At 36.7% G+C, this 27,084-nt stretch overlaps 1 protein-coding gene across 4 annotated transcripts in view; it reads right to left on the reverse strand.

Moving 5' to 3' along the window:
* Positions 1-3,382: 3,382 nt before the first annotated feature.
* LOC126710518 (lysine-specific demethylase JMJ17) overlaps positions 3,383-27,084 on the reverse strand; it is a 30,858-nt gene continuing 7,156 nt past the window's right edge. The window contains exons 9-34 of one of the 4 annotated variants that reach the window (XM_050411005.1): positions 24,969-25,151; positions 23,522-23,674; positions 23,231-23,422; positions 23,069-23,134; positions 22,845-22,940; positions 21,340-21,426; positions 21,111-21,227; positions 20,794-21,001; positions 20,615-20,679; positions 20,382-20,440; positions 20,089-20,220; positions 19,842-20,001; positions 19,428-19,763; positions 11,465-11,641; positions 11,255-11,316; positions 10,577-10,655; positions 8,312-8,449; positions 8,062-8,195; positions 7,588-7,708; positions 7,440-7,513; positions 6,331-6,475; positions 5,891-6,040; positions 4,661-4,756; positions 4,491-4,586; positions 4,136-4,335; positions 3,383-3,681 (exon numbers count right to left, since the gene is read on the reverse strand). In XM_050411005.1, the coding sequence (XP_050266962.1) occupies positions 3,447-3,681; positions 4,136-4,335; positions 4,491-4,586; positions 4,661-4,756; positions 5,891-6,040; positions 6,331-6,475; positions 7,440-7,513; positions 7,588-7,708; positions 8,062-8,195; positions 8,312-8,449; positions 10,577-10,655; positions 11,255-11,316; positions 11,465-11,641; positions 19,428-19,763; positions 19,842-20,001; positions 20,089-20,220; positions 20,382-20,440; positions 20,615-20,679; positions 20,794-21,001; positions 21,111-21,227; positions 21,340-21,426; positions 22,845-22,940; positions 23,069-23,134; positions 23,231-23,422; positions 23,522-23,674; positions 24,969-25,151 (3,561 nt within the window). In that variant the 3' untranslated portion in view covers positions 3,383-3,446. Of the gene's footprint in view, positions 3,682-4,135; positions 4,336-4,490; positions 4,587-4,660; positions 4,757-5,419; positions 5,524-5,890; positions 6,041-6,330; positions 6,476-7,439; positions 7,514-7,587; positions 7,709-8,061; positions 8,196-8,311; positions 8,450-10,576; positions 10,656-11,254; positions 11,317-11,464; positions 11,642-19,427; positions 19,764-19,841; positions 20,002-20,088; positions 20,221-20,381; positions 20,441-20,614; positions 20,680-20,793; positions 21,002-21,110; positions 21,228-21,339; positions 21,427-22,844; positions 22,941-23,068; positions 23,135-23,230; positions 23,423-23,521; positions 23,675-24,968; positions 25,152-27,084 lie in introns of those variants that run through there. The other 3 variants (XR_007649678.1, XR_007649679.1, XM_050411006.1) reach the window with 3 other exon arrangements.

The raw sequence follows: 27,084 nt of genomic DNA on the forward strand, positions 1-27,084 counted from the left end.
CAGACTTGAAAATCCATGCAGTTTAGGAATTAACCCAATTGTTAATGGAGAGTTCCCCTCGGAGGGATTCTAAGGTCCATGCAATGTAATTTTTCTTTGAAGTAGTTGGTTTCACTATAGGCTTGAGTTCGAGGACCATGCAAGGCCTTGGTTCTGTCAAAAACTTGTGTTTTTTCTTTTGAGTACTTGGTTTCCCCATGGGCTTGAGTCCGAGGACCATGCAAGGCCTTGGTTCTGTCCAAAACTTGTGATTTTCTTGTGTACTTGGTTTCCCCATAGGCTTGAGTCCGAAGACCATGCAAGGCCTTGGTTCTGTCCAAAACTTGTGTTTTTTCTTTTGAGTACTTGGTTTCCCCATAGGCTTGAGTCCGAGGACCATGCAAGGTCTTGGTTCTGTCCAAAACTTGTATTTTTTCTTTTGAGTACTTGGTTTCCCCATAGGCTTGAATCCGAGGACCATGCAAGGCTTTGGTTCTGTCCAAAACTTGTGTTTTTTCTTTTAAGTACTTAGTTTCCCCATAGGCTTGAGTCCGAGGACCATGCAAGGCCTTGGTTCTGTCCAAAACTTGTGATTTTCTTTTGTGTACTTGGTTTCCCCATAGGCTTGAGTCCGAGGACCATGCAAGGCCTTGGTTCTGTCCAAAACTTGTGATTTTCTTTTGTGTATTTGGTTTCCCCATAGGCTTGAGTCCGAGGACCATGCAAGGCTTTGGTTCTGTCCAAAACTTGTGATTTTCTTGTGTACTTGGTTTCTCCATAGGTTTTAGTCTGAGGACCATGCAAGGCCTTGGTTCTGTCCAAAACTTGTGTTTTTTCTTTTGAGTACTTGGTTTCCTCATAGGCTTGAGTCCGAGGACCATGCAAGGCCTTGGTTCTGTCCAAAACTTGTGATTTTCTTTTGTGTACTTGGTTTCCCCATAGGCTTGAGTCCGAGTACCATGCAAGGCCTTGGTTCTGTCCAAAACTTGTGTTTTTTCTTTTGAGTACTTGATTTCCCCATAGGCTTGAGTCCGAGGACCATGCAAGGCCTTGATTTTGTCCAAAACTTGTGATTTTCTTTTGTGTACTTGGTTTCCCCATAGGCTTGAATCCGAGGACCATGCAAGGCCTTGGTTCTGTCCAAAACTTGTGATTTTCTTTTGTGTACTTGGTTTCCCCATAGGCTTGAGTCCGAGGACCATGCAAGGCCTTGGTTCTGTCCAAAACTCTTTTTTTTTTTTTTTTTGAGTACTTTTTTGTACTTATTTGCTTTTTCGAAGGTCAGCCCCTTGACCATGGTGGGGAGAGTTGGCTTGAGGCCGGAAGCCCCTAGAGCTGCCCGTGCCGTTGGCACTGCAGGACGTAACCCCTGGCAGAAGTTTATGTCGAAACAACAACTGCATGTCACCGGAAATGGGGGAAAACCCGCGAATCTCTGCTTGTTAGAGAGTTGACTCAAATGCCATCTGCGCCAACGCACAAGCCTTCCCACAGACGGCGCCAATTGTAAGGACACGATTATTTAACGGCCCAAGAATGACGTTGGGCTCGTACAAAAAAGATCCCTCACAATATGATTTGTAGAGAGTGGGCTTAAAAGGCTTGCTCTTGATCACGGGGCGATGGTCCGGTCCTGATTTTAGGGGGACTCATGTAAAAAAGGGTTCAGCCTGAACATCCAAGCCCTACAACTTCGTAACGTGAGGGGTTGGACTCCTCGGACTTAGTCCGAGGAGCATTAAGGTCTTCCCCTTCTCCCCCCTTTCTCTTGGCTTTCGTTTCCTTTTATACTCGTATTCCTCCCTCTCTTTAGGGTCCACGTGTGAGCTTTACCTTCGGGGCCGAAGACTTGTCCTATCCGCCCATACCTCAAGTGGTTGGGAGTAGACGTAAAGGTTGAATAGCTTGGTCAAAAATAGGGGCTTGTCAGACACAGAGTTCTCTCCTGCAGTATGAGCAGTCTTTTCACTTATCCTATCCGTGCATTAAACTCCTCCTTGACAATTGGTCTCCTCAGATCAGGCCCTGGGCCTTGATATAGGACGGACCTGGGCCATGAATTTTCTGGCCCACATATATATATATATATATATATATATATATATATATAAGCTGACAATAAAAATAAACGAGACTTTCAACTTGTTCAAACTCAAGTCACAGCACATTCGCACCACTTAATTTCAACCACAAAGCAGCGTATATATAATAAGCTTTTTCATTTTATGGGACAATTTGATTGTTGGTGATGACGAAATATAAAAGCTTGTTAGAGTCTTTTTTGGGCCCATACATGTGTCATGTTTTAATACATCAGTGATTAAGTTTGAGTTCTTTCAGGGAGTTGGGGCCAGAACTATTGTCAATGGGGCATTCGTTGGGCATTACCATTGTATTTCATAATGTAATGACTAATGAGTAGGTGAAATAGAATTATGAATGGTGTGAAATAGATTTTTTCTTCTAAAAATAAGTGAGCAAGGAATAAATGTGTAAGTAGAATACACCAAAACTTGTTAAAAAAAAGTAGAATACAACAAAAATAATATTCATAATAAAAAAGAGTTAATTGATAATTTATAAGACTTATCTTGTAGTTTGTTTGAATAACTTTTGCATTAGAGACCATATTAGGCATTGAATAAAGGAATCAAGGAGAAGAAAGTTAGCAATGAAGCATTCAACAGCATGACAACAAAGAGATTGCAATCCTGAGATGTTAAGGAGACACGAAAAAGAACATGGGGTAGCTTTCAGCAAGGCTAGATAAATGTAATCGGCAAGACAAGAATAGCATATTCAGCAAGATCAAAGTAATATATTCTGCAAGGTTAAAATAATGAATTTAGAACAGATAAAAATGTTATATTCCATATTCATTTGGACATGAATTTTGTGTTCAACAACAAAAATTCCATGTTCAGTATCGTGAACGTTTTGTATTAACCAAGAAGAAAAAAAGAATTATTCATCAAGAAGAAAATCTCATATTCAGCCGCTACGGGTGAAATCCTGCATTAAGACAAAGTCACTAGCCTCAAAATTGAAAATCAAAGCACACGGGAGGATGGGTTGGTAAGGAAAGAATAGAACTTTATATGTGCATGTGGATCATATGAGAGAATGCTTTTTGAAGTTAATTAGTAGAAGAAGTGATAGAGAAAAATGTGTTTGAGGAGACACAAGGGTGAAATATGCCTTCTGATTTTTCTCTCTAATGCTCACCACTTGTGTCTCGAAATTTTGTGGAAAACAAGTAAATCATAGGAAAGGAAGAGCATAGAACAGGAAGCTCAATTTAATTTCAAATTGTGGGCCTGCTCAAAAATTTTCACATGCAGATGAGCACGTGTTTATAGGACAAAATTTTCTTATTATTTCTCAAGGAGCTGAAAACAGATAATTGAGCGGAAACCATAAAAATCAATTGAATAAATTAAATGATTGATAACCATCTACTTCCGGTTTTATTGTTGTACATGGAAAAATGGAGAAAGAATGTCAAGCTCAGCACGTTTTTTTGCTGCTCTTCTGAAGGGCTTCCGATTTCGCCACCATAAGCATTCAATCCCACTGCTAAAACTATTACTATGATCTGTAATTGAAAGCATCTTTTGCCTTGGACTAGGCTCAGCTTCTCTCAGTTTCTTTGTATGTATAGGAGAAGGTGTTTTAGGCTCTACAAACTTGACACTAATTGATCTGTCAAGGCAATAAAGGGAAAAAAGTTACTAAAGATGAAAAGATATATATATATATATATATATTGAAACAGATATTATGGTCCAAAAAGATGACAGAAGTAAGAAATATATAATTTCTTCTCTCCCTCAAATTTTATGAAAAAATCCACTCATAATTTATCACCAACAGAATAAAAGACAATCTGGCAAGATTTTATCACTCCCAGCACTTTCCTCCCAATAATAATCATTTAAAGAGAGATTTTCATTTTATCATATGTCCTTTAAATACTCGTTTGGAAGAGATTATCCCATAAACCATCATCAAACATGCATTTTCAGCTCTGTATTTTGTGCGTACTGACTAAATTACATTCCCAAACCCAAAATAAGTCCTCAAGCAAACAGCAAAATACAATATATATGCAATTACAATTTACATGTAAGGAATTTTTTCTTAACTTAAAGCTTACCTATCAAGATCAACTGAAGGTGTTGCAGACAAGTCTTGTTGTTGAGGCTTACAAGCAGGACAGATGTAGACCTTTGGTGTGGAAACTAAGTTAATGCAATCAAAATGGTACCACTCATCACATTGATCACAAGCAATCATTTTTCTCTGATCATATGGCTTTCGACAAATACAATAAAGCATACTTCGTTCTCGTAGTAACTGCACCAACCAAACACTGGCTGATCAATGAAATGCCAAGGCAAATATTTTTCTTTTTCCTTTTTCAAGTAACACAAAGATAAATAGTTTTGTGTGTGTGTGTGTGTGTGTGTGTGTTTTTGGGGGGTGGGGGATGGGGGGTGTTATCTCTGTACCTTAATTTCCTTCTCCAAGTAAAAAGGCAAATTTTCACCTTCCATGATAAGTTCAAAAACTTTATCTAAACTGAGAACTCCAGAATCAGTTGCAACCTGTATATAAAACAAAAGAGCCAATGAGAGAGAGTGAGAGAGCAAGAGAGAGTGAGTATGAGAAATTTATAGACCTTCCTGGCACGTTCTGCCCACTGCAAGCCAATACGCTTCACTTCCGTAAGTCTTTGCCTATAGTAATCTTCAGGTGGAATGCTCATAGAAAGACCCTGCCACACATTCTTGATTTAGTTCATCATCTATGTCACAGTATAGCAAAATTGCTTTTGTCAAGAAATAAAATTTTAAATCAAGTTCTGTCAAACAAATACAGATTTCAAAGAGAGATTTTCTAAATCCCAGAAAGTGTCTTCTCTGTCCAGCTCACTTTTGAGGAAGGTTAATTAATGCACTGACACTTCGGGTCATATTTGTTCTTTCAAAGATCTTCAAACCAATTAGTGCTGCGACCTTCTTTACAAGGAGTAATTAATATTGAACTCTTGAATTATGGGAAGGGCCTATTTAGAACAGATGTAATTGGATTAAAAAGCACCCCAAGTGGAAGTAAGCCAATAATAAAAATGCAGCCCTTCAACGAAAAAGTATTTGTAACCAAATTTCAGTCTTACAGCAACATTGTCTTCAACAAATTCTTCTTAACAAACTGAAAACCCAGATAACCTAAGTAATACCACAGCAACCCAATGATATCTTATAGCAATACTCGAGCATCTATAATAGATGGATTGCTAAACAATTACTGAGAGCTATAGAAGAACTAAGAGTGAAAAAAGGATTTGCCTGGATTGACTGTCCATACCAACCACCTCTAGTATCTAACTGTACCTCCAACACCTTATAAGGGGTTGTAACTGGTCCTCACTACTTACCCAAAAAGGGAAGATAGTCCTCACAAACCCAAATCAATCATTATTCCCCAGCCCTGGCCAAGCCTCCTCTCCACTTTCTATATGTTTTTGTTTATGTTTCTTCCCTAAAAAAAAGAATTTTTAGTCCCTTCATAGAATTAGAGACACAAAGCAGAAGGCAGTAGACATGCAACACATCATGAATTTTGTAGGGGCAACATAGGCATTAAATCATATTAGGTTCTTGTGGAAATGGTTTTCTGTGTCTTTTTTCATCTGTCTTTATTTAGTATTTCTCAAGAACTGACAAATATTGATTTAAATAATCAATGGATACTCTTGGAAGATGCTATCCCCATGCAAACTATCCCACTCTTATAACTACCCCAAGTGAGAAAGTGCTAGAGAATTCAAAAGCAAATAATCCATATTAAGAATGTAGAATAGTCCCAAAAGACAAGTAAACAAGTACTAATAGTTGATAAAACACACCTCTTTCAAATGCTGCTGAATCTGTTGGATCGTGGGCTTTTGTAAACCCCCTAATAACCTATTGACTTTGAATCTCCAAGAGTATCTTGCTAATGCCAGCTCAAGGCTGTGATTAGCTTGATGATCATAAAGACCTGCCACTTCAATGGCCTGTGCAATAAAACCATTTCCAATAAGGAAGAATGTACAAATATGTGGCAAAATAACAGTAAACACTAAAAGATAATAATTTTATTAGATTGGAAGCTATATTACACTTTTTGCTAACTAACAAAATTCATAGCACTAAAATGTTAAAGCCAATTATGCACTAAGGAAATGTGTCAAATCCAGCAGAGAGAAATCAATCCAGGTTCTCGATAAAAAGAGTACAATACAACGACCAAATGCTTCTACAGCATAATATACCAACAGTAAATAATGCTAGCCTTGGCAAGTACCTTAAGAGCAGTAGTTAATTTTTCAGAGACCACACCGAGATCTTTATCAAAATAAGCTAAAGCAAAATTGACTATTTCTGTCAAGAAAGTTCTGCATGCTTGAGCTTGATCCACAAGCTGTTCCAATACATCTCTTTCCTCAATCCTGTAGAAAGCATCAGCAGTTATCAATAAAACAAAACATTCATGTGCAGGAATTTGATAACCCATCATATAATATTCAAGAAAAACCCAATCAAAAGCACGTGCCAAATTCAGTGAACCATTTATTTTTGCCACTGTCAAATACCCATAGTAGTTATGTAAGTGCAATTAGATAAGTGAGGTAAAACAATCCATGAGCCTAACAAGAGAGGCAAAAACCAAAAGTACACAACCAGAAGAAAACCAAAAGGCAAACATAAGGTGGACCAGGATAGCCATCCTTGGTTAACATATGAATCACTTGAAGAAGAAGAGAAGATACCCAGTTTACAGGGCACACCCTCAAGCTCGGTTGTGGTTGCTAACCAACCTGCTCAGTTTTAGGAGTACCTTGAAATCAAGCTAAGGTAGAAGTCTATTAACGAAAATTCAAGTCATATGTAGTAGCAGTAATTCCAATCCTGAAAGGGTATTGTTATTAAACAGCTGGTGACAAACTGCTAGACATCAGTGTCTGTCATAGAATTTCACAACCCAAGGTCTCAGCCATCCCACTTCTCTGATTGCTCAGCCATACTACATAGTTCTCTAGCCTTAGCTGCTAGCACTGAATCAGTTTGAATAGAAAAGAATCTCCATCCAAAACCCAGATCAGTTCTTGCTATTCCTACTACTGCCACCTTAGTTTTAGAATCAAATGATCCAGCACAGTTAAACTGTTTATAATGTGGGGGAAGAAAAGTAAAAAAGCAAAGGAATTTGAATTACACAGCAAGGAAGAAGACTATAACTTATATCATGCGCATTCAGCATCGTAAGAAATTCCAAAAATCTTCAAAAGATGCATCAGTTTTGCCAATTTTTTTAACAAGGGGAAAAAAAATCAAGTATTACCTAATAATTTATGAAATTAAAAAAATTACAGAAATTGAAAAGTAGTTCTCATCAATAGTGCAACATATTACCACAAAGAAAAGTCTTTAGCATCAGATAGAAGTTCAACAAGCATTTGTAATTCAGGACGCTTCCCTCCCAATCTCTGTACCAAGCAAAGATGTGAGACAGAGCATACAAGCTTCTTATGGAAAACACATTGAAGAAATAAAGGAATACCATAGGACCGCCTTTATTTTGAAAAATTGATCCACCCTCCAAAATTTGGCAATAACAACAAATATACTCTTCGGCATGATTTGAATCTATTGTCGTTGGTCCTAGGCACCGCAAATGATAGCTGTTCATATGAAAGATATCTAGAACATGTGAAACCAGAATATAAAAAATAAAGCAAAGAAAACAAAAAGTTGTGAAAGGTAGATGTAGAACAACAATTAAATTTTTCGGGATGTTCATTAGCAGATTAATTGGTAGGCAAGGGAAAAAAGAGGGGCAAGGAGGAATCTACAGAACAATGGTGAAATCTAGAAGCTTAAAATTCCTCAAATAAAGATCAGATGACTACAGGATAAAATTGAGATTGGAATAACAACCTACTATGCAGATGATATATTATTGTCTGTGGTTTCTCAACCTTGATAAACAGATTAAAAAAGTGAAACACCAACATAATAGTAGAAAATACCTTACCAGTACTTGCATGTAGAACAAGTAAGAAGCGCCAGGTCATCATTATCATTGGAGCAGCAGACACATAAGTTTCTGGTTTTACAGGGGCATGACGTGTCATATATATACAAAGATCTATCTAGAGTCTGCTTTATCTGTACAATGATATTATTAAACGGACATTGTGAGTTGTGACTAAACCATCAATGAATTTTAGAAATTAAAACATCAAAATTGTATGAGAAAATGGATAAGATCGACAGATTGAAACCTTTCGTAAAGCATCAAGCAAAGAATTGTTCTCTCCAATCACATCTATGCAGCGCTGCACCCACTTCTCAACCCTTTCAACTTTAAATAAGACCATATCAAGTTCTGAGCAACTAAAAGCAACAGCATTTCCAAGTTCCTGCGGATATCACACAAAATTAGCCAACGAAAGAAGTCGTTAATATCAGTAGCATATTGAAAGTATAGCTTAAAACAAGTGAAGCTGCCAAAGGATTTGCAACACAGGTTAGAAAAATAATTTCTTGTAAACATAAAATCAAAAGCAACAAATCCTTTCAGTCATATTGTGAGTCTAACGAAAGTAAGGAAGCACTGCAATCAGAAGATTTTTTTTTTTTTTCGATAATAAAATAAAACAATAAGATGGGAAATGATGACATCATTCCCCAGAATTATAGTTAGTAGAAACCCAGAGCATCAAATCCTTTCAGCCACATCGTGAGACTAATCAACGAAAGTAAGGAACAATAAAATCAAAAAGAAATATAAGACAATAAGATGGGAAATGATGAAATCATTCCCCAGAATTATAGTAACTAGCAACCCAGAAGTCCAATGAAATACTACTGCTCATTGGAGGAAACAGATCTCCATGCACAACAAGAGTTCATAGTTATGGACACAACACAACATGACATGAGACAAGGCAACACGGCAACTATTGAAAAATTAGGACATGACACTGCAGGGCTACAGCAATTAATTTATATTTTTAGTTTTTTACGTATATTTTATATTTTAAGCATATTTTATGTTAATAAGTGATCATATTTAAAATATTGTAACTAAAATTCGTAATAATAATTAGTGATAATACTTATCAAAAAAAAATAATAATAATTAGTGATAATAATTTATGTTTTGGGTGCTAAACATTATTCCCTATTGCCTTCCAGCTTTGTTTGACCAACAGAATTGGAAACAAAAAGCATTAATTAAAATCAGTCAGCCTGGTTCTCGTACATTAATTCATTAACAACAAGCATTTTTTGAGGTTCGTATCAGTGGGGAAGTGAAAAGCATTAATTAATAAAATGAAAAGCCTCACAAACATCCCTTAGCAAAAGCAAATTAAAACAAGAAGAAGACAGAAAAAAATTGAGGACAACAGCAAATGGCAAGGGCAGATCAGCTAAGACCAGCACCAATGCAGAGCTAGCAGTGCTAATGGACTGAGACAAGTGCCAATGGGCTGAGACAAGTGCCAATGGGCCGAGACCAACACTGATGGGCTTCACTGGTGTGCAGATGGAGGACAACAGCAACCAAATCAAGAGAGAGCATTGAAGGACCAAGACCAGAGGTGATGGCCCGTTCTGCTCAAAAATCCCACCTTTTTTTCCATCTTTTTAACATTTTTTTTTTTTTTATCACCATGTCGTAACTATGTCCCAGTCATGTCTTGACCATGTCCAAAATAAAAATAAAAATAATTTTTTTTTCATGGACACAGACTGTTGTCTCTGACACAGACACTGAGCTTTTAGTTGTGTCCATGCACCTCTACTAATTGTAAGCAGGTCTGGGCAACTCATGTAGCATTATGATATATGCATGGCTAAAGCTTTCTTGTGCCAATTTGACTAAGAAAGAAAGAAAGCATTCCTATGCAACCTTAATTCCAACAGAAGCATGAAAAAGTTACAAAGACAGATTGACGAAGTACATGTACCCTCTCTTTTTTTGATTTAAGTAAAATACATGTACCTTTTTTTTGTATAAGAAAAAAGAATTATTAACAGAAGAGCATGAAGGGACACAACCCTAGTACACAGGATGTACACAAAGGAGAAACCCAAAAAAAAAAAAAAAAAAAATGTTTATCCATGAACTCTAGAAAGTCCAAGGTAAAGAAAGTGTGAGAAGTCAGAGTCCAGTCGTATAAAGTCCTCAAAAATAAAAACTTCCAACTTTAGCATGTGTAACTCATTACCCTCGAAGCAACAGGATCTTCTAGAATAATTATATTGACCAACATAAAAGAAAATATTTTGGAAATACAAAATTGACATTACCAATAGAAAAGGTAAAGCAATCTATGGTAAACACTAACTTAGTCTATATAGAACTTGTTAATATTTTTACAAATTAGCATGCAGGCCCATCAATATACTGATGAACATGAAAAATTGCAACATGTGACTATTATACAGATTCAAAAAAATGGAACAAGAATATAAGTGGCTTTATTGATGGCAATATAAGTAATCAAACTTTTACAAACACATGCCCACACACAGCATACCTTGAGCTCTAGCATTTGAGACCAAGATCGATGCTCAAGCTTTAGATTGAAAAACTGAAGCACTTGTTCTTGCCACAGCCTACATGTACAGTTACAATGTAATAAGAATCAAGTAATGTTAAACATATAATCAAGAGAAATATTCCCAAAGCTTGGTTAACCCAAAATTGTTCATCAATCTTAGAGAATAATTTGCACAAATATACACAATTAAATATGACAAGAAACTTCATCTAGGTTTGCAGCAGGGCATAGGCAAAGAGACCATGAAAAAACTACAAGGAGAACTTTAAAAAATAAAATAAAAAAACTGCATTTGTAAAGAAACCATAACGGGGGAGAACAAAGAGACACGAGTGAATGGATAAAAATGAGAGAATAGATTTCAGACTCCTATAGGCACCATTTGTTAGTAAGCACAAGTTGCAACTTTCAAGTAGATACATAATCTGCAATGGTTGATTGATTAACATTTGAACTTTTTACGGCAAGAAGACACTTCATCAGAGCATAGAGTTACATATCTAAAAGTATGCTTGAAATTAATGCTCAATATAAAAATGTGCAAATTTACACCTGGGTGTGTTTTAATGTACAAACCCAAGTGATAAATTTTAGGTCAGAATGGTAAAAATCACAAAATGAAGACAAATAAAATAAAATAATCAGTGGACTCACTTATGTTTCTGGATAGAATTTTCAAGTTGACCAACCATCACTGGAAAGGAGACATTGGTATTCTGCAAGTAGAAGACCCTAAAAATAAATCCTATATAACAAATAAACTTTAAACTATTGGATAAAATTAATGCTAAGTATTCCATTTATAAAGTTCTGGAAGTAGATTCTTGAAAATGTGAAGAGGCAATACAACCAGTAAGCAAATACCTCAGCAAGAATTTCTTCAACATCACTCAAATTGCATCTTTTGAAACCGCGTGGCACAGAGATTGCCTCTGCGGCTTTCTTAAACCATTTAATGCCAACAATCAACGAGCTGCATAAAGGACCAGAGGCACGTGAATGGGGAAGTTGCTCTACAGACTCCATCAAGCTCTCAACATCCTACAATATAAAATGTGAATAAATCCCTTCATTAAAATGCACCACTCAGTAAAACATCTAAGAACTGGTTAGAGATGCGTGCTTTGAATATTTGGAATCTGGTACCCTCATGTCTAATCTTGATTATGTGGAGGGAGCGTAATAGTCGCATTTTTTAGGGTAAGGAGCATTCGAGGATCAGCTCATAGCATTATTTACTAGCACTTTGTTTGACTATTAACAAGCTAGGGCATTCAGGTCTAGTTGTTTCTAGATTCTCTTCTTGTTTGTACAGTTTGCTTTTCTTTTTCTTTTTCTTTTTTTTCTCAGTATATATTCTGTTTTTTGCTACTTCATTCTCCTTGCACGAAGTGACCTTGCTTAATAAACTTTTTTCTTAATTATCAAAAAAAAAAATATATATATATATATATATCTAAGAACAATCTTCTACAACTTAACTAAACCTTAATCCAATTGAATTGCATTAAAAATGAAAATACTTCAAATTTTTTTTTGACAACTTATGCATCCAATGGGTTTTGAACCTAAGAACCTCACCCTCCGCCTTGCTCTTACAAGAGGTGGTGGTGCATTTGAGCTAGAGCTCATAGGGCATTAAAACACTTGAATTATCTCACATAAGCAAGAAATAGCTAAAACCACAATAAATTTTTGGAAATCACAACTATTCCAAGGAAATTTGATCGATATGCAAAGGGGAAAGGAAACCAAGTACAAATTTTCAGCATTAAAAACCAAAATTGACTAATACAAGCAGAAGGATGAGGATACTAAAGCAAAATTAATACCTAGTCGATGCAAAAATTTCTCTGTATTTATACTTTCTTCACTTTTTTTTTTAAGTACCAAATTGTTAATCTTACTCTTGTTTTTTATATGCAATTTTTATTTTATATTAGCATAAGGGTATTTGGTAATCTTGTCATGTCACTCTAATATAATATGTACTAAAGAGAGGAACTAATTGAGTTAAATTATATGAGTTAAGAACATGTTACATTTGGTGTAATTTTTTCTTAATGTTAGATTTGGTTTAACCCTTCCTATTTTTTCTTTTTCTTTTCTCTTTTTTTGATAAGTAATAAAGATGTATATTCAAAAAACCTACCTCATGCATAACAGCATAAGGCATATCAAATATTACAGAAAGAGAAGAAAAAAACAAAGAGAATACTAATTACAAAAGAGAGAACTACGAAACATATGGAGAGAATCACTAGAGGTGAGTCCCCAAGCCCTAGACCAGTCGAAAAGGGAGCCACTAAAAGAAGCAAGCAGCTGGCCGTCAGTGCTTTCCATGTCCTTAAACGTCCGCAAATTTCGCTCTCCCCAAATACACCACATTAAGCACAACAGAACCAAATTCCAAATGCTAGACGAATGCCTTCCCAACCAATTCCACCAAGCAAAAAGAAGTATCTACAACCGATTTTGGCAAGACCCACAAAATCCCAAAAGATCTAAAAACTAAACTCCACAACCGATAAGCCTTTCCACAATGAAGTAGCAAAGGATCCACCGTCTCCCCATTACAACGATACATAATACACCAATCAACAAAATCAAACCCTTAACCTGTAAGAATCTTGTCCCAAACGGCAGTCCAAACAAAGAAAGAAACACGCCGAGGGGCCTTAACCTTCCAAATACCTTTCCAAGGAAAGATAATGGGCAAGGGACCTCATAGTTTATTATAAAACGAGCGGATATCAGAATCTCCATTCTTCGTCAACTTCCATCTCATATGGTTTCCAATATCAGTTGGAGGTAAATTAAAACCCAAAGTATGAAGAAATTCATCCACAACACCTATCTCCCAATCATTTGGTCTCCAAATGAAACGAACATCCCAACTTCTCCGTTTCTCTATCCCCAACCATTCAAGACAAGAGGCCACACAGGCTGCTTTATTGGAAGCAATCCCAAACACAATCGGAAAGGTCAGTTGGAGTGGTGAATCCCCACACCACCGATCTGTCCAAAACTTCACTCTATCCCCCCAGCCCTACCTCAAACTGAATATTTTTGCTGAAAACCTCCCAACCCATCCAAAACTTCTCCACAAACCCCCCCCCCCAACTCTTCCCCTAACTCTTCTCCAAAGCCTTGTCTTCTCAACCCCAAACCGCCATAACCATTTCCCTAGTTAGGCTTTATTAAAAGTAGTTAATTTTCTTACTCCTAACCCACTATTTACCATAGATGCACACCTTATCCCACCCCACCAAATGTGTCTTGGAATCCCCCCACAATAAATCCCTTTGCGACTTCTCAATTTTATTAACCACATGTGTAGGGATAGTGAAAAAAGATAAAAAGTAAGTAGGAAGGCTAGATAACATACTCTTAAGCAATGTCAGTCATCCAACAAATACAGCTTCTTCCACCCAGCCAACTTACACTCTATTTTCTCCAATATAGGATTTCAAATAGTAGGGGTCTTGCCCCCAATGGCATACCAAGATAGGTCATAGGCAATGACCCAATCCTACAACCCAAAATCTCTGCCAAAGCATGGACATTATGAACCTCCCCAATGGGAACCATCTCACTCTTCAAAACATTTACCTTTGATCCTAACATAGCCTAGAAACAAAGTAGTAGCATCCAAACATGTAAAATCTACTCCATATCTGCATCACAAAACAAAATTGTATCATCCACAAATAAAAGATGCGACACACATTCCCCTCCACCCTGCCTACCATCAACCCTAAAACCATGAAGTAAACCGGCACCTTCAACTCTTTTCATCATCCTACTGGAAACCTCCGTCATAACCAAAAACAACATAGGAAATAGCGAGTCCCCTTGTCTTAGTCCCCTCGAGCTTCCAAAAGAGTCAACTGGAGACCCATCAACCAAGACAGAGAATTGAATTGTAGATATACAAGTATGGATTCACCTAAATCACTTCACCCCAAATCCCATTCTCTTTAGCAAATCTAAAAGAGCCTCCCAATTCACATGATCATAGGCTTTCTCAATATCCAGCTTACAAATAACCCCCGGAATCTTACTCTTCACCCGACTATCAACACACTCACTAGCAATAAGAACTGAATCAAGTATCTGTCTACCACCCACAAAAATATTCTGAGACTCAGATATCTGCTGATTCAAAACCTCTTTCAAGCGATTTGCCAAAACCTTGGCCAAGATCTTATACACACTTCCCACCAAGCTAATAGGTCTGAAGTCTCGAATATTGGAGGCACCATTCTTCTTAGGGATTAAAGCTATGAAAGTTGCATTAAGAGATTTTTCAAACTTACCATGTTGATAAAACTCTTCAAACACAGCTAAAACATCACTTTCTACAACTCTCCAACAATGGTCGTAGAAGGCTATAGAGAAACCATCAAGACCTGGAGCTTTATCTTCTTCTAGCTCTTTGACAACTTGAAGAATCTCCTCCTTTTCAAACCTCCATTCAAGCCATTCCCTCTCCAGCCCCTCAATCTAATCAAACTCCAAGCCTTCCACAAAAGGCCTCCACTCCACTGTCTCCTTATACAATTTTTATAGAACTGTACTACTTGGTAAATGACCCCATCCACGTCAAATTTTTTTTCCAATTAACCTTAAATATCAAACAATTTTGTTAGCTATCACGGTTCAAAATAATCTGGAAAACTAGCATCTCAAGTTTCTAAGTCTCGATTTGTCAGTTGTGGTATATGATGTGGAAAAAAATCCACGTGGAACTCAAGTTTTTAAGACTTGAGTTCCACCATTTTATTTACCCTTCTTCTTCTTCCTCGTTGCTGAAGACTAGATCATCCACCCAGTCACTGAAGATCAGATCTTCCACCAGCGTTCTTCTCCAACCAGATCGCCCACCCAGCACCAAATCATCTTCTTCGACGCTACAGATCTCCAACCAGATCGTCTTCTTTGGCGCTGCGTTCTTCTTCAGGTTTGTTCTGCTTCAAGTCCGACAAAAATCAAGTTTCGAAGACTCGGTTTTGCTTTTTAGAACTCAAGTCTTCTAGACTCGAGATCTATTTGGCTAAATTGCTCCACAACAGCAGTAGAACTCGAGTTTGAAAGCCTCGATTTTCGTCATCAATCTCAAGTTTTTAAAACTAGAGATGCTAGTTTCTAGAATTCTTTCCAACATATGTTAACTTATTACATTTTTTCCCCTCACTGTGCTTATCTACAAAATCCCTCCATCCACCTCCAACATACTAAGATGATTATACCATCTCCAAGAATTAGCTATCTTGTAGAAGAATTTAGTATTGTTGTCTCCTTCCTTAATGCAAAGCATTCTCAATTTCTGTCTCCATGAGATTTCTTCCAAAGAAAGAAGGTTCTCTATTTGAGATCTCACCACAACCCTCTCACTTATCTCCATTTCAAAAAGGCCAAACACTCCATCCTTAGCATCTAATAATTTCAAGGCCTCCAATAATTCTTTCTTTTGACGACCTACATTTCCAAACTTGCTACGGTTCCACTGAATAATGTCTCCTTTTAGAGCCTTCAACTTCTTGGCAAGCACATAACCAAGAGTACCTGAGAAAGAATATTGATTCCACCAAGAATGAACCCCATCTGTGAATCCATTTGTCTTTAACTACATATTCTCAAACCTAAAAGGACTCTTCCCCTTCATTATCCCCCCTACCTCAACTAGAATAAGAAAGTGGTCTGAAACAGAGCAAGGTAAAACCTGCTGGATCACATCTAGGTAGTGGTCATCCCAATCATGAGATACTAGAGCTCTATTTATCCTAGACATCGAAGGCTGATCTGAACCACTAGACCAAGTATAACTCCCTCCCTCCAACGGTGAGTCCATCAAATTAAGCTCCTCAATAAACTCAAAACAATTCTCCATAGCCAGAGTAAGACGCGATCCACCCAACCGTTCACTTCAGAAGCGAATGATGTTGAAATCCCATATGTAACACCATGGAACATCCCAATATTGCTGAATTTCAATCAGCTCATCCCACATCTGCCCCCTCAAATTATTATGATTTGGGCCATAAACCCCAAAACATGCCCAAATAAAACCATCCCTCACATCTTGCCACCAAACCGACATGGAAAAGTAACCCACCATAACTTCCAACTTTTCTAAAACCTTCCTATCCCACATCATCAAAACCCCTCCAGCCGTCTAATCCACATCCAAAGCCACCCAGTCCACATAAGGACAACTCCACAGGCTGCAAACCATCTGTCTATCCATGCCCACGAGCTTAGTTTCTTGAAGGCAGACTACATCACACCACCTAATAATTTTTTTTATTGATTAATATATTGAAAATCCTACTGTTTAATTATATGTTCTTTATATTCTTAAAATGCATGCCAAATTTCGTGTTCAATAGATGCCTCTCTCTTTCTCTCTCTCTCTCTCTCTCTAACCCTAAGCTTTCATATTTTCACAACTCATCTTGGTACCAAAAGCATCCCAATCCAACCCAAAAACACGTTTAAAAAATATGGAAGCCATTGTTAGATGACAAAGGTGTGCTCATGTCATCATCCATACAATGACATCAGCCTTGACGTCTACACCAACACGACCACCAAAATCCAAAAATCACATAATCTGAGTTGCCGAAATCTCATTATATTTTATTTATTTTTCCTTTCTTTAATTTATTCAAGAAAAATCAATCTCATGTACAAAAGAGATATACACAAGATAGCCTAAAGAATTACATTCAAAGAATACAAGCAAATGAAAGAGATTCTATGACCTGTACAATGGAACCTATAACACTAGGACCCAAAACAGTAGACCATTCACAGAGTAATCTAAAAAAGAGGTCTTCAATTGCATCTCCGAAACTTCCAAATCTTCAAAGTGTGATAATCCCACTCCCTCCACAATATCCACATCAAACATAGAGGGACTAAATTCCAAACAATAGAAGAGCATTTACCAAACCAATTCCTCCAGCCAACCAGGATGACGAAGCCAGCTAGACTGATCTTTCAAAGATGTCTATAATATTTTCTTTAAGTCTGGTCAGGTTATTATTTAGTCCTTTATGATGTAGTTTGTGTAGAATTTAAGTCAGTCAATATGTCCTAATTTGAGTCAATAGTCTTTTATGACCTTTTGAGTGCATGATCTTGGAACTGGGGGAGTAATGATTATGAAAGCTGTCACTAGACAAAGCAGTGCTACTTATATAACAAGTATGGGCTAATTAAAGGCATCTTCTACCAATTAAAATATATCTATTTTAGAGAATGATTCTCTACAGCCCTATTTTGGGTTTGTCTCTTCATCTACTCTTTCTATTCTCCTGTTTTGCTTTGCTCTAAAGCAGTTCCAGCAGTCATTGGTTACTGTGGACTGCATCACATGAGGTCAATCACTCTATTCAGCATCACCCAATGAACCCCAAACACAAAAGAAATAGCTCCACAAAGCACAAGCAAGATCACAATGAAGTAACAAGTGATCCCTCGTCTCCCCATTGCACCTACACATACAACACTGATCTACTAGAGTGATTCCTTTCTTCTTAAGGTTATCATTAGTCAAAAACTTCCCCCAAGATGTTGTCCACATGAGGAAAGTGATCTGCTTCAAAGCTTTGGCACACCAGATACCTCTCCATGGAAAATATATATCCCTTGGAGCTCACAAAACAATGTAGTAAGAATGACCATCAAACACCGCATTGCATTTCAATCCCCATCTTATTCTATTGGGAAAAGACTAGAATTTGAGCCGAAGTGGAATAGGGAGGTTATGTGTACCAGTTTGGTGTCTGGAATGAAACATTTGTGTTCAAATGACAAGAATGGAATGGAATTGAAAACTATGTTAGGTATGCAGTTGTGTGGTGGTTCGTCAGAATATCATGCTTCACATCAACTTCATTATAATGCTATTTGTTGTATCTTGCATTACTTAAAAGGTGCCCTGAGACAAGGACTATCATACAAGCCCTCTGCTTCTCTATATATGACAGGTATTAATGACGCTAACTGAGTTTATAGTCATTCTAACAAGCTATCCACTTATAGCTATTGTACAAAAAGGATCTTGTTACGTGGCACAGGAAAAAGTAGAATGTTATTGGTTCACTCTATCCTTCATGACTTGGGTGTTGATGTTCCTACTCCTATGCAACAGTCTTGTGACGATCTAGTTGCTATCTTTATTACTAACAATCATGTTTTCCATGAGCTTACCAAACATATTGAGGTTGAATGTCACTTTATTCGAGATTTATTAATGCGGAAACAAATTGTCACTCCCTATACTGGTTCAGATGATCAACTAGGTGATATTTTCACGAAGTTGTTAGATTGTATCTCTTCTCAGCAATAGTTTTTCAAGCTAAGCATGTTTTATCTGTATGCTCCAGCATTATGGGAGTGTTAGCGTTACTCTTTTTTTTTTTATTAATATTATTATTACTATATTCAATTAGTATTTTATGAGAGTATTTTTATAATCTTGTTAGATTGCTCAAAAATAAATGTGCCGAGGATCTGATTGACTGAGCCCTAAACCTTTTCTGTAATCTCTCACTCTCCCTCCATTCTCCTTCCTACTTTCTACTCTCTTAAGTGTAATCCTTCACATATTTAAACAAACAACACTTTAATATGCAAATTTCTATACTTTTCCGATTACTCTGTAACAAAAAATAATAATAATAATAAAGATTGCAAATGGAAAGAAGCATATGCTTTGCCATAATTGTCAAAGTTCTGAGAAAATAAAACAAGTGCAAACAACAATTAAAAGCATCAACATTTATACATCCATGTTAATTAGTTTTAAAAATATTACCTCAAAAGCAGGAGCACCAGAGCAGAAAGAAAGGGCCTTCTTGCACCATTGAAGTGTAGAGCATGCATCTTGAAGTTCCGGAATCTCACGGAAGTCAAAACCAAGAGATAAACCACTTTTCATGGTGGATTCCACTTTAGAAACCATACATTCCACTTTGGAAATAACACAGTTGCCTATTCCATCACCAACATTACACATATTAAATATGAGTCCAACATCTTGCAGTAGAGAACATGCGTCACACACCCACTCCTCACACTTCTTCAAAAATGTTTCTAGCACCCTTCTTTCGTCCAAAGATATCTTCAGAAGCTTTGACTGAGAAACCAACTCCTGCAAAATATAGAGCATCTCATAATATATATGGTTCAATTTTTAGCAAAAATGCCATATGCAGGAGAGAGCAAGAACCTTCAACACCTCAAATTCTAGCAAAGAGCTTGAGGCAGGAGCTTCAGACAAAGCAGAAGTTAAAAAGGGCTTTGACTTCTTTAACCAGGACTTGGCTATTAACACCGCATCTTTGACATCATTAAGAGAAGGTAGAACCACAAATATGTCTTCCGAAGCCCTAAAAAAATTTATAGTCAACTATTGTAGCCAGCAAGAAAAACCAACCATAGAAAGTACGAATGAACTGGAAAAGCACATTCAATACCTTATGGCATCCTCAAAGTCGCACAATGCAGCCTCATGTGCAAGAATATCTTTTGCTCTTTCTTCCCAATGCATGGCAACAGCAAGTATTCCAGGCATATCAACAAATAATTTCTCTACCTCAATCTCAAGCCTGAAACCCAAAAAAAGGAAAAAAAAAAAAAAAAAAAAAAAAAAAAAAAAAAAAAAAAAAAGAGCAAAATTGGAACAGGAAACTTTGATGCAAATACAAAGCAAAAACCTTTGGAACTGTTAGTTTGAGAGGGGTCACAGGTATCAAGGCAAGAAGCATACACAGAAGCCTCCATCGTCAGTTGCTGAATGAAGTCCAGAGACATTTTCATATGTCGTGCCTGTTATCAACAAACCCAAGTAGTGTAAAATATTCATTTAGTAATCATGAAATTTGAAACCATTAAGTTCATGAACAAAAGAGAGGGAGAAGAAGACCCTGAAGACAAGGGTTTATGAGATCAAATCATATAATAATATTCAATCTGCCAGACGCTGCCACAACATCGAATTACCTTAAGAGCTTTTTTCCTGCAACAGGCCTTCTTCAACTCAACACCAACTAGAGGCAATTCATCAACTGTTCAAAAACCAAACATACTACTATAGTAATAAACAACAAACAAAATGATAACTATAATAACTATTTCCAACAATAATGATACAGAAAACTTGCATATGCCAATGAATGAACCTTGAATTCTTAAAGATGCTCCATCCTTGAGAATGCAATTTAACTCATCAACCACATTGTGCTGATCCTCGCGTTCACTAATGTTCACCAGGACTTCATTGAAGCGGGAGATCCATAAAACAGCATCACTATGGTATTGCCTCAGAAGCTTCAACTCTGGTATGTCAACAGTACAACTATTCAATTCTTGAAGAAGCACTTCGAGATTCTGCATACATTTTTTAAAAAAAAGAAAAAAAGGTATCCCCTTAAACTCTGGTGAACACTTCAAACCACAAGAGTGAGAGAACAAACAAACAAAAAACCTACGAACTAACCTTTAGACTAATAGGACCTTTCAAGATCTCACGACACTGAGCACGACATAATTCAGCTTGCCTTAATAGGTCTAGAAGCATGTCTGTCTCTGGGAGTTCAACTTGAAGCTCAGAAATCTGTTCGACATTACATTTAATATCATAATATTAGGCTACAAAAAATTAGAAACCGCAGATATTGACAAAAACCAGATATAGCAATTTCAAAATATATAGAAAAACAAATCACCTGTGACTTTAACTTGTAGAGGATATCAACCTCAATTGCAGCAGGATGTTTCTCCGAGATGCATTTTCTTACGTTTTCTATCCAGACCTAATTGTTCTCGGTAGAAAAAACCAGAATAGAAAGAAAATAAATGGTTGAAAATATTAAACATAGGAACAATGAAATCCATATTTAGCATATCATGGCTTCGGCGGCAAGAAAGTTCTCTTTAAAAGCACACTTACTTTCGATTTTATTTGGCAAAATAGAATTCAAGTGAAAGAAGGAAATCCTTTTAACATAATAGAAATCATGTTTCTAGTTTATACTTTCTTGAGGAGAAGCACTCAGAAACAGAATTGCTTAAATTAAATTAAACAACAACAAGCCTTAATCCCAAATTTTTGGGGACAACTATGGATCCTCAACAAATTAACTAGAGTCAACCACATGTATTCTTTTCCTCCATTCTATTCTATCAAAGGCCATTTTTTTTTTATAGGTAATAAAACTTTTATTCAAAAATATTGAGCATCATGTTCGCGATGGTGAACATTCTGATCAGGAAAAAATAGAGCAGGTTCAAGAACTTAATCTAATAGAGTGTAAGAAATCAAAAATAGAAATACAATTCGTAAAACCCCAAACACACACCCATTGAAACAAAGTACTGAAGAGAAGAGCTTTTAAAATATCTTAGGTTCTCTTCTTGTCTTCAAAAGCCATATTCTTTAATAATCACTTAATTAATAAATCATTTTTTATTACTTCTAATAATGTTATTTTGGGTCTTCCGTCTTCCTCTACCTTTTTGATTCCCTCAACTTGGATCAACTCTCTCTTATTGGTGTATTAATTTCTCTCCTTTGAACATGACCACCCCATCTCAAACGATTCTCTCTCATCTCTTCATCAATAGGGGCTACCCCTATCTTTAAGGGGATTTCCTCATTTTGGATCCTATCTTTCCATGTATTTCCACTTATCGATCTTATCATTCTCATTTCAATTACAGTCATTTTATGAATATATTCTTTCTTAACAGCCCAACATATGTTGCTTCTCATTAAAACTACACTCTTTTTTTAATTAAATTTATTTATTTAAATAAATAAATAACCGACCCAATTGTTATTAATATTATTTGAAAAAATCCAGGTCAACCCAAACCCGATTGACCTGACTTGTAATTCAATTGGCCCGGCCCATTTTTTCTAACCCGAACCTGAAAGCAACAAACCCAAACCTGATTGACCCAACCCGTTTGGCAAGGTCAGATCCTACAAATACCATATAAGTAACAAATATTAAAATTCTCAATAAATGCGAAACACAACCAAATATGAAAATTGAAACTACTATACTCATATTACCACCCCAGCTCAAGTGATATGCAGGCAACCATATGAACATTATTTCACAATATTAACCCACAAAAATAATTACTAAATTATTTGAAACGAAAAGGAAGACAAGCACCCCAAAAAAATTATCAGACTAAATCAGCAAATGTCAACCGGATATACCTTTACTGAAGAAATTTTCAGTGATAACTTCTCAATCTCTTTTACATAAATTGGTAAGTCACAAGTTTGGGAGTACAAGAATTCCAAAACAGAAATCTGCGGTGAGAAAAATTAGTCAAGATGAATGGAGAAAAAGGAAACACCACCCAATGTAATTGAATTAGTGCTACACACTGCCAGAAGACATTATATTTTCTCAAAGAAAATGTTACTAAATTATATACCTTGGTGCATGTTGATAGAGCATTATCAATTTTCTGAATCAACAGTCTTGCCCCTTCTGCATGCTCCTGAGTGTCATAAAATAAACAGTGATAAGAGGTCAATTTGAAGACCTAGGGCAACCACACAGTGGAAACAACAATCACTCACTAAACCATAATAACCTTCAACTTGAGACGCTCAGGCTCATTACAGGGCAAAGGATTGAAACTCAGCAACTCTTCAACATATTCAAAGTGAATTTTATCCAGATCAACATCGCAATGACGTGACCGGTTTTCAATTTTAGATACACAATCTCTTATTCCTTCTGCCCATTTCTGAGCTTTAATCAACTTCTTTACTGTGTCTCGCACCTGTGTCCAAAGTGAAATTTTTTGCTTCATAAGTATTGTTGCAAAATCCAATTTTAGGGGCAACACATGAATGGAAAAGGATGGAGGCTACAGACTCACCAAATCCATTTCAGAACCAGCCCAAAGGAGCTGTTCAGCTTCCTTCAACGCGGCAACACAGGATTCACTTGAAAATGGACTCTGAAAAATCTTAGCTGAACGCAAAAGCCATTGTGCCGCAAGCTGATCAAGAGTAACATGGCCACCATTCACCTACATGCAACAAGGTCCCAGAGAACAATAGTCACATATTACTTAATCCTCATATACTTAAAGACACTACATTATAACCAAATAACACTAAATTCACTAAAGTATACAATTGGTCCACAAATCATCATATACTCAACAACAAAATATGGTATCTCTCAAACACACCCCACTTGCACAAGAAGACAAATATATCCAGAATAATTTCTATAAAATAGAGTTATTTACAGGGAAATTTTTGTATTGAGATTTGTTATACAACAGACGTTTTTTAGGTAAGAAATGACCAAGCCAAAGAAAGAGCAAGGCTGAGGATAGGTGCGGGGATCATAAAACTTAGGCCCCATTTAGTGGGGTTTTCCGCAGTTTCTTCAGGAGCACTTCAGCTTTTAAACTTCCTGTAGCTCATTTCTAAACCAAACTGTGCTTCCTTTTTCTTTCTTTCTTTTTTATTTTCTTTTTTTTTGGGTAAGTGGAAACCATATGATGTTTAGCTTTTCAAAAAAACTGTGAAGTAGCTTTGCCTTTCTCATTTTGCTTTTGAGCATCCAAAATTATTCTAAAATGCTACAACCCTGCCGAACTGGCCCTTCTCTCTCTCAGGTCTATTCCGCCTTTTAGGAGAGAAATGCAGAATCAGCTTTGTGGGCTGGAATCCCTCATATTCTTTTCAGCCCAATTAAAAAAGGGACATGAGAGAATATTCTAATAAAAGAAGCTCAGCGCAAGAAAGTAGCATAGCTACAATAAATAGGCAAGTTATTTTCACTGCATCTCTTTTTCATTTTGTATTGAGCTAATCACTATACATTGATTATATTACTACTTAAAATTTTTTTTTTTTTTTTTTTTGATAGGTAATAAAATCTTTATTGATAAGAAAAGTACAATGAGTTTACAATAGTAAACTCACTGCAAAAAAAAATGGAAATATTACTACCTAGAGTGCAGGTGCTCTACCCTTCTGTTACTCAATACTAATGTATTTTTATGTTTGGGCTGAAGGATAATGAACATCCAGCAACAATACCTCCAAGGCAACTCCAAAAACTGAAAATTTCCAAATTATCTTTCTAAATAAATCACAACACTTCATAGAGGAAATTTATTGTAATAATCAAAGGAAAATTTAAAGAAGACTGATCCAACATATTTCCTATCAATGATCAAGGGCCAAAAGCGTAGTCAGCAAAAAGAACTCAAGAGGCACATATTTATAAACATTGTATAACTAAGATAACCTAAGGAGAGGCATATTTACAATTATTTGATAGTTAATAGAATATCAAAACCAAACCTTTTTTTTCAAAGCCTTTGGTTCAATGGAACAAGATATTTGCCTCCGTATATTTCTACTTTGTGTCGTCTCTTCACAACTATATTTATCCATTGTAAGCACTAAGTCATACAATTCAGCAAGTGTATGACGATAAAGAAGATGCAGTTTACTGGATTTGCATTCACAAAGGCGTTCCCAATGCTGCATGAGATACAGAAACAATCAGGAAACAATCAGTATAGACAATATAATTCTAATGCAACAACTGTCAGGTGTTTAGAACCACAGAAATTTGACCATGCCTATAAAAATTTCTATGCATCTTCCTAGGTTGCATGGGTACTGGTACGGGTATGGAGATACAACATTTCTTGAAAAGCTAGGGTATGACATGACGGGATACGGCAATTAATTAATTAATTAATTAATATTTATTTTTAGGTATATTTTATATATTTTAGGACATAATTTTATTTATTTTAAGTTTTAAAACTAAGTATTAATAAATAAAACATTTGAAAACATATCAAAATCAATTTAAAGGCAAAACTAAAATTAATTATTAAACATAAACGCTTCTTACTAAAAAAATAATAAATTTAAAACTATATATAAGGCTTTTTTTAAAGGAAAAGGTTATATATAAAAACACAATAAAAAAGGGCTGGTTCCATGCTTTAATTTAAAAGAAAGTGAGCCCATTTTATTTTCATGGCTTCGATTTAATGCAAGTAAGGGAAAGAGGTTTTCTCTTTTGAATAAACGTGGGCTTAAACTTTAAAGTTTAAAGTGCATAATATAAGGCTTACAATTAAATTCTCACATAAATGGGCTGGGTTGGCCTTGTTTATTATTGAATGTAGGCCTATTAACTACCAAGTAATGACCAAATTATTTTAAAGTTTAAGTCATTCCTAATCTAAAGACCAAATTATTTTACTATCCGTGTGTTAGGAGCATTACATGTTGCTGATGATGGCATGAGGAATGAGGGTGCTTGGACAGCATTAGGCCAATCACTTGGCTTCATGTTTTCTCAACACACTCATGGCTCCTCACGCCTGACTAGTAATGCTCCTAAGGGCTCTTTGAGGGAGACCTACCCAGTCTCCCTACTCGAGTTGGATCGATGAACAATGATGAGGGGCAGCATGTGGAGGCACCTTACTTCACATGATGCCCCAAGGCCATGACAGAGTAGGGCCATGGTAGGCAGAGATGGATTTTGATGATGGGCAGCAGCACGTGGTGTTGACCATATGTGGTGGTGCATGGCATGAGTGGCTTAGTTGTTGGTTCCTTATGTGTGGGGTTGGTGGTTGGAATGCAAGGCAGGGCTAGGCTGTGTGATGATTAAATGTTGTGTGCAAGGCATTGGGCTAGTGGGGGTTGGCTGAATGCATGGACAAGTGCTAGTGGGCTGATGGGAGTTACTTTGTGTGCTGCATGTGGGCATGCTGCGTGGGCTGTAGTGCTGATGGGAGGCCTTGAGCATGAGCCAAGCCTCCCCAAAACATGTGAGAACATGTTATGTGGGCTACTGGAAGATGGGCAAAGGCCCCTTGGTCTGCTGAGACTTGGGTTGTGCATGTGCAGTGGCAGTTACCAAGCAGTTCCTAGCTATTCTGATGATCAGACCCGCTGTGTAAGGGCTGGAAACGTGGAGAGAAAGCCAAGACAGCATCAGTTGAAGGTGTTCTAAGTCAGAACACAAGCGACAGATTGTCCAAGACCCAGGCTGTTACTAGGTAATAACTGTCATAGCAGTTAATTTTGTGTATTTAACCCTAAGGATGTTGGGGGTGTCAACAGTAGAGTGTATTTTGGCCTTAGGAAAATTCTGTGTAATTCTCTAGGCTTGTAAAAGGGTTTCCTTTGTACTTGAGATTAAGTAATAAAGGTTGGAGGTGGGTTCCCTGTAAATATTGTGTGTGCTGTGTGTTTAAACGTCCCTATAGAATCTGTTCCAAGTATTATTGCAGTGTGTGTGTGGTGTTGGCTGAGACTAAGTCAGGGACTTAGGGCCATCACAGGCAGAAAATTTGAGTGAAGAATTAACCCTGTGACACCGTGGAACCTAGCCATCTTCATTAATTCATTAAGTCCATGGAAATAATTAGAAAACCAAATATAA

This window comes from Quercus robur, chromosome 12, assembly GCF_932294415.1.
Source record: "Quercus robur chromosome 12, dhQueRobu3.1, whole genome shotgun sequence".
In the NCBI taxonomy this organism is placed as follows: Eukaryota; Viridiplantae; Streptophyta; class Magnoliopsida; order Fagales; family Fagaceae; genus Quercus; species Quercus robur.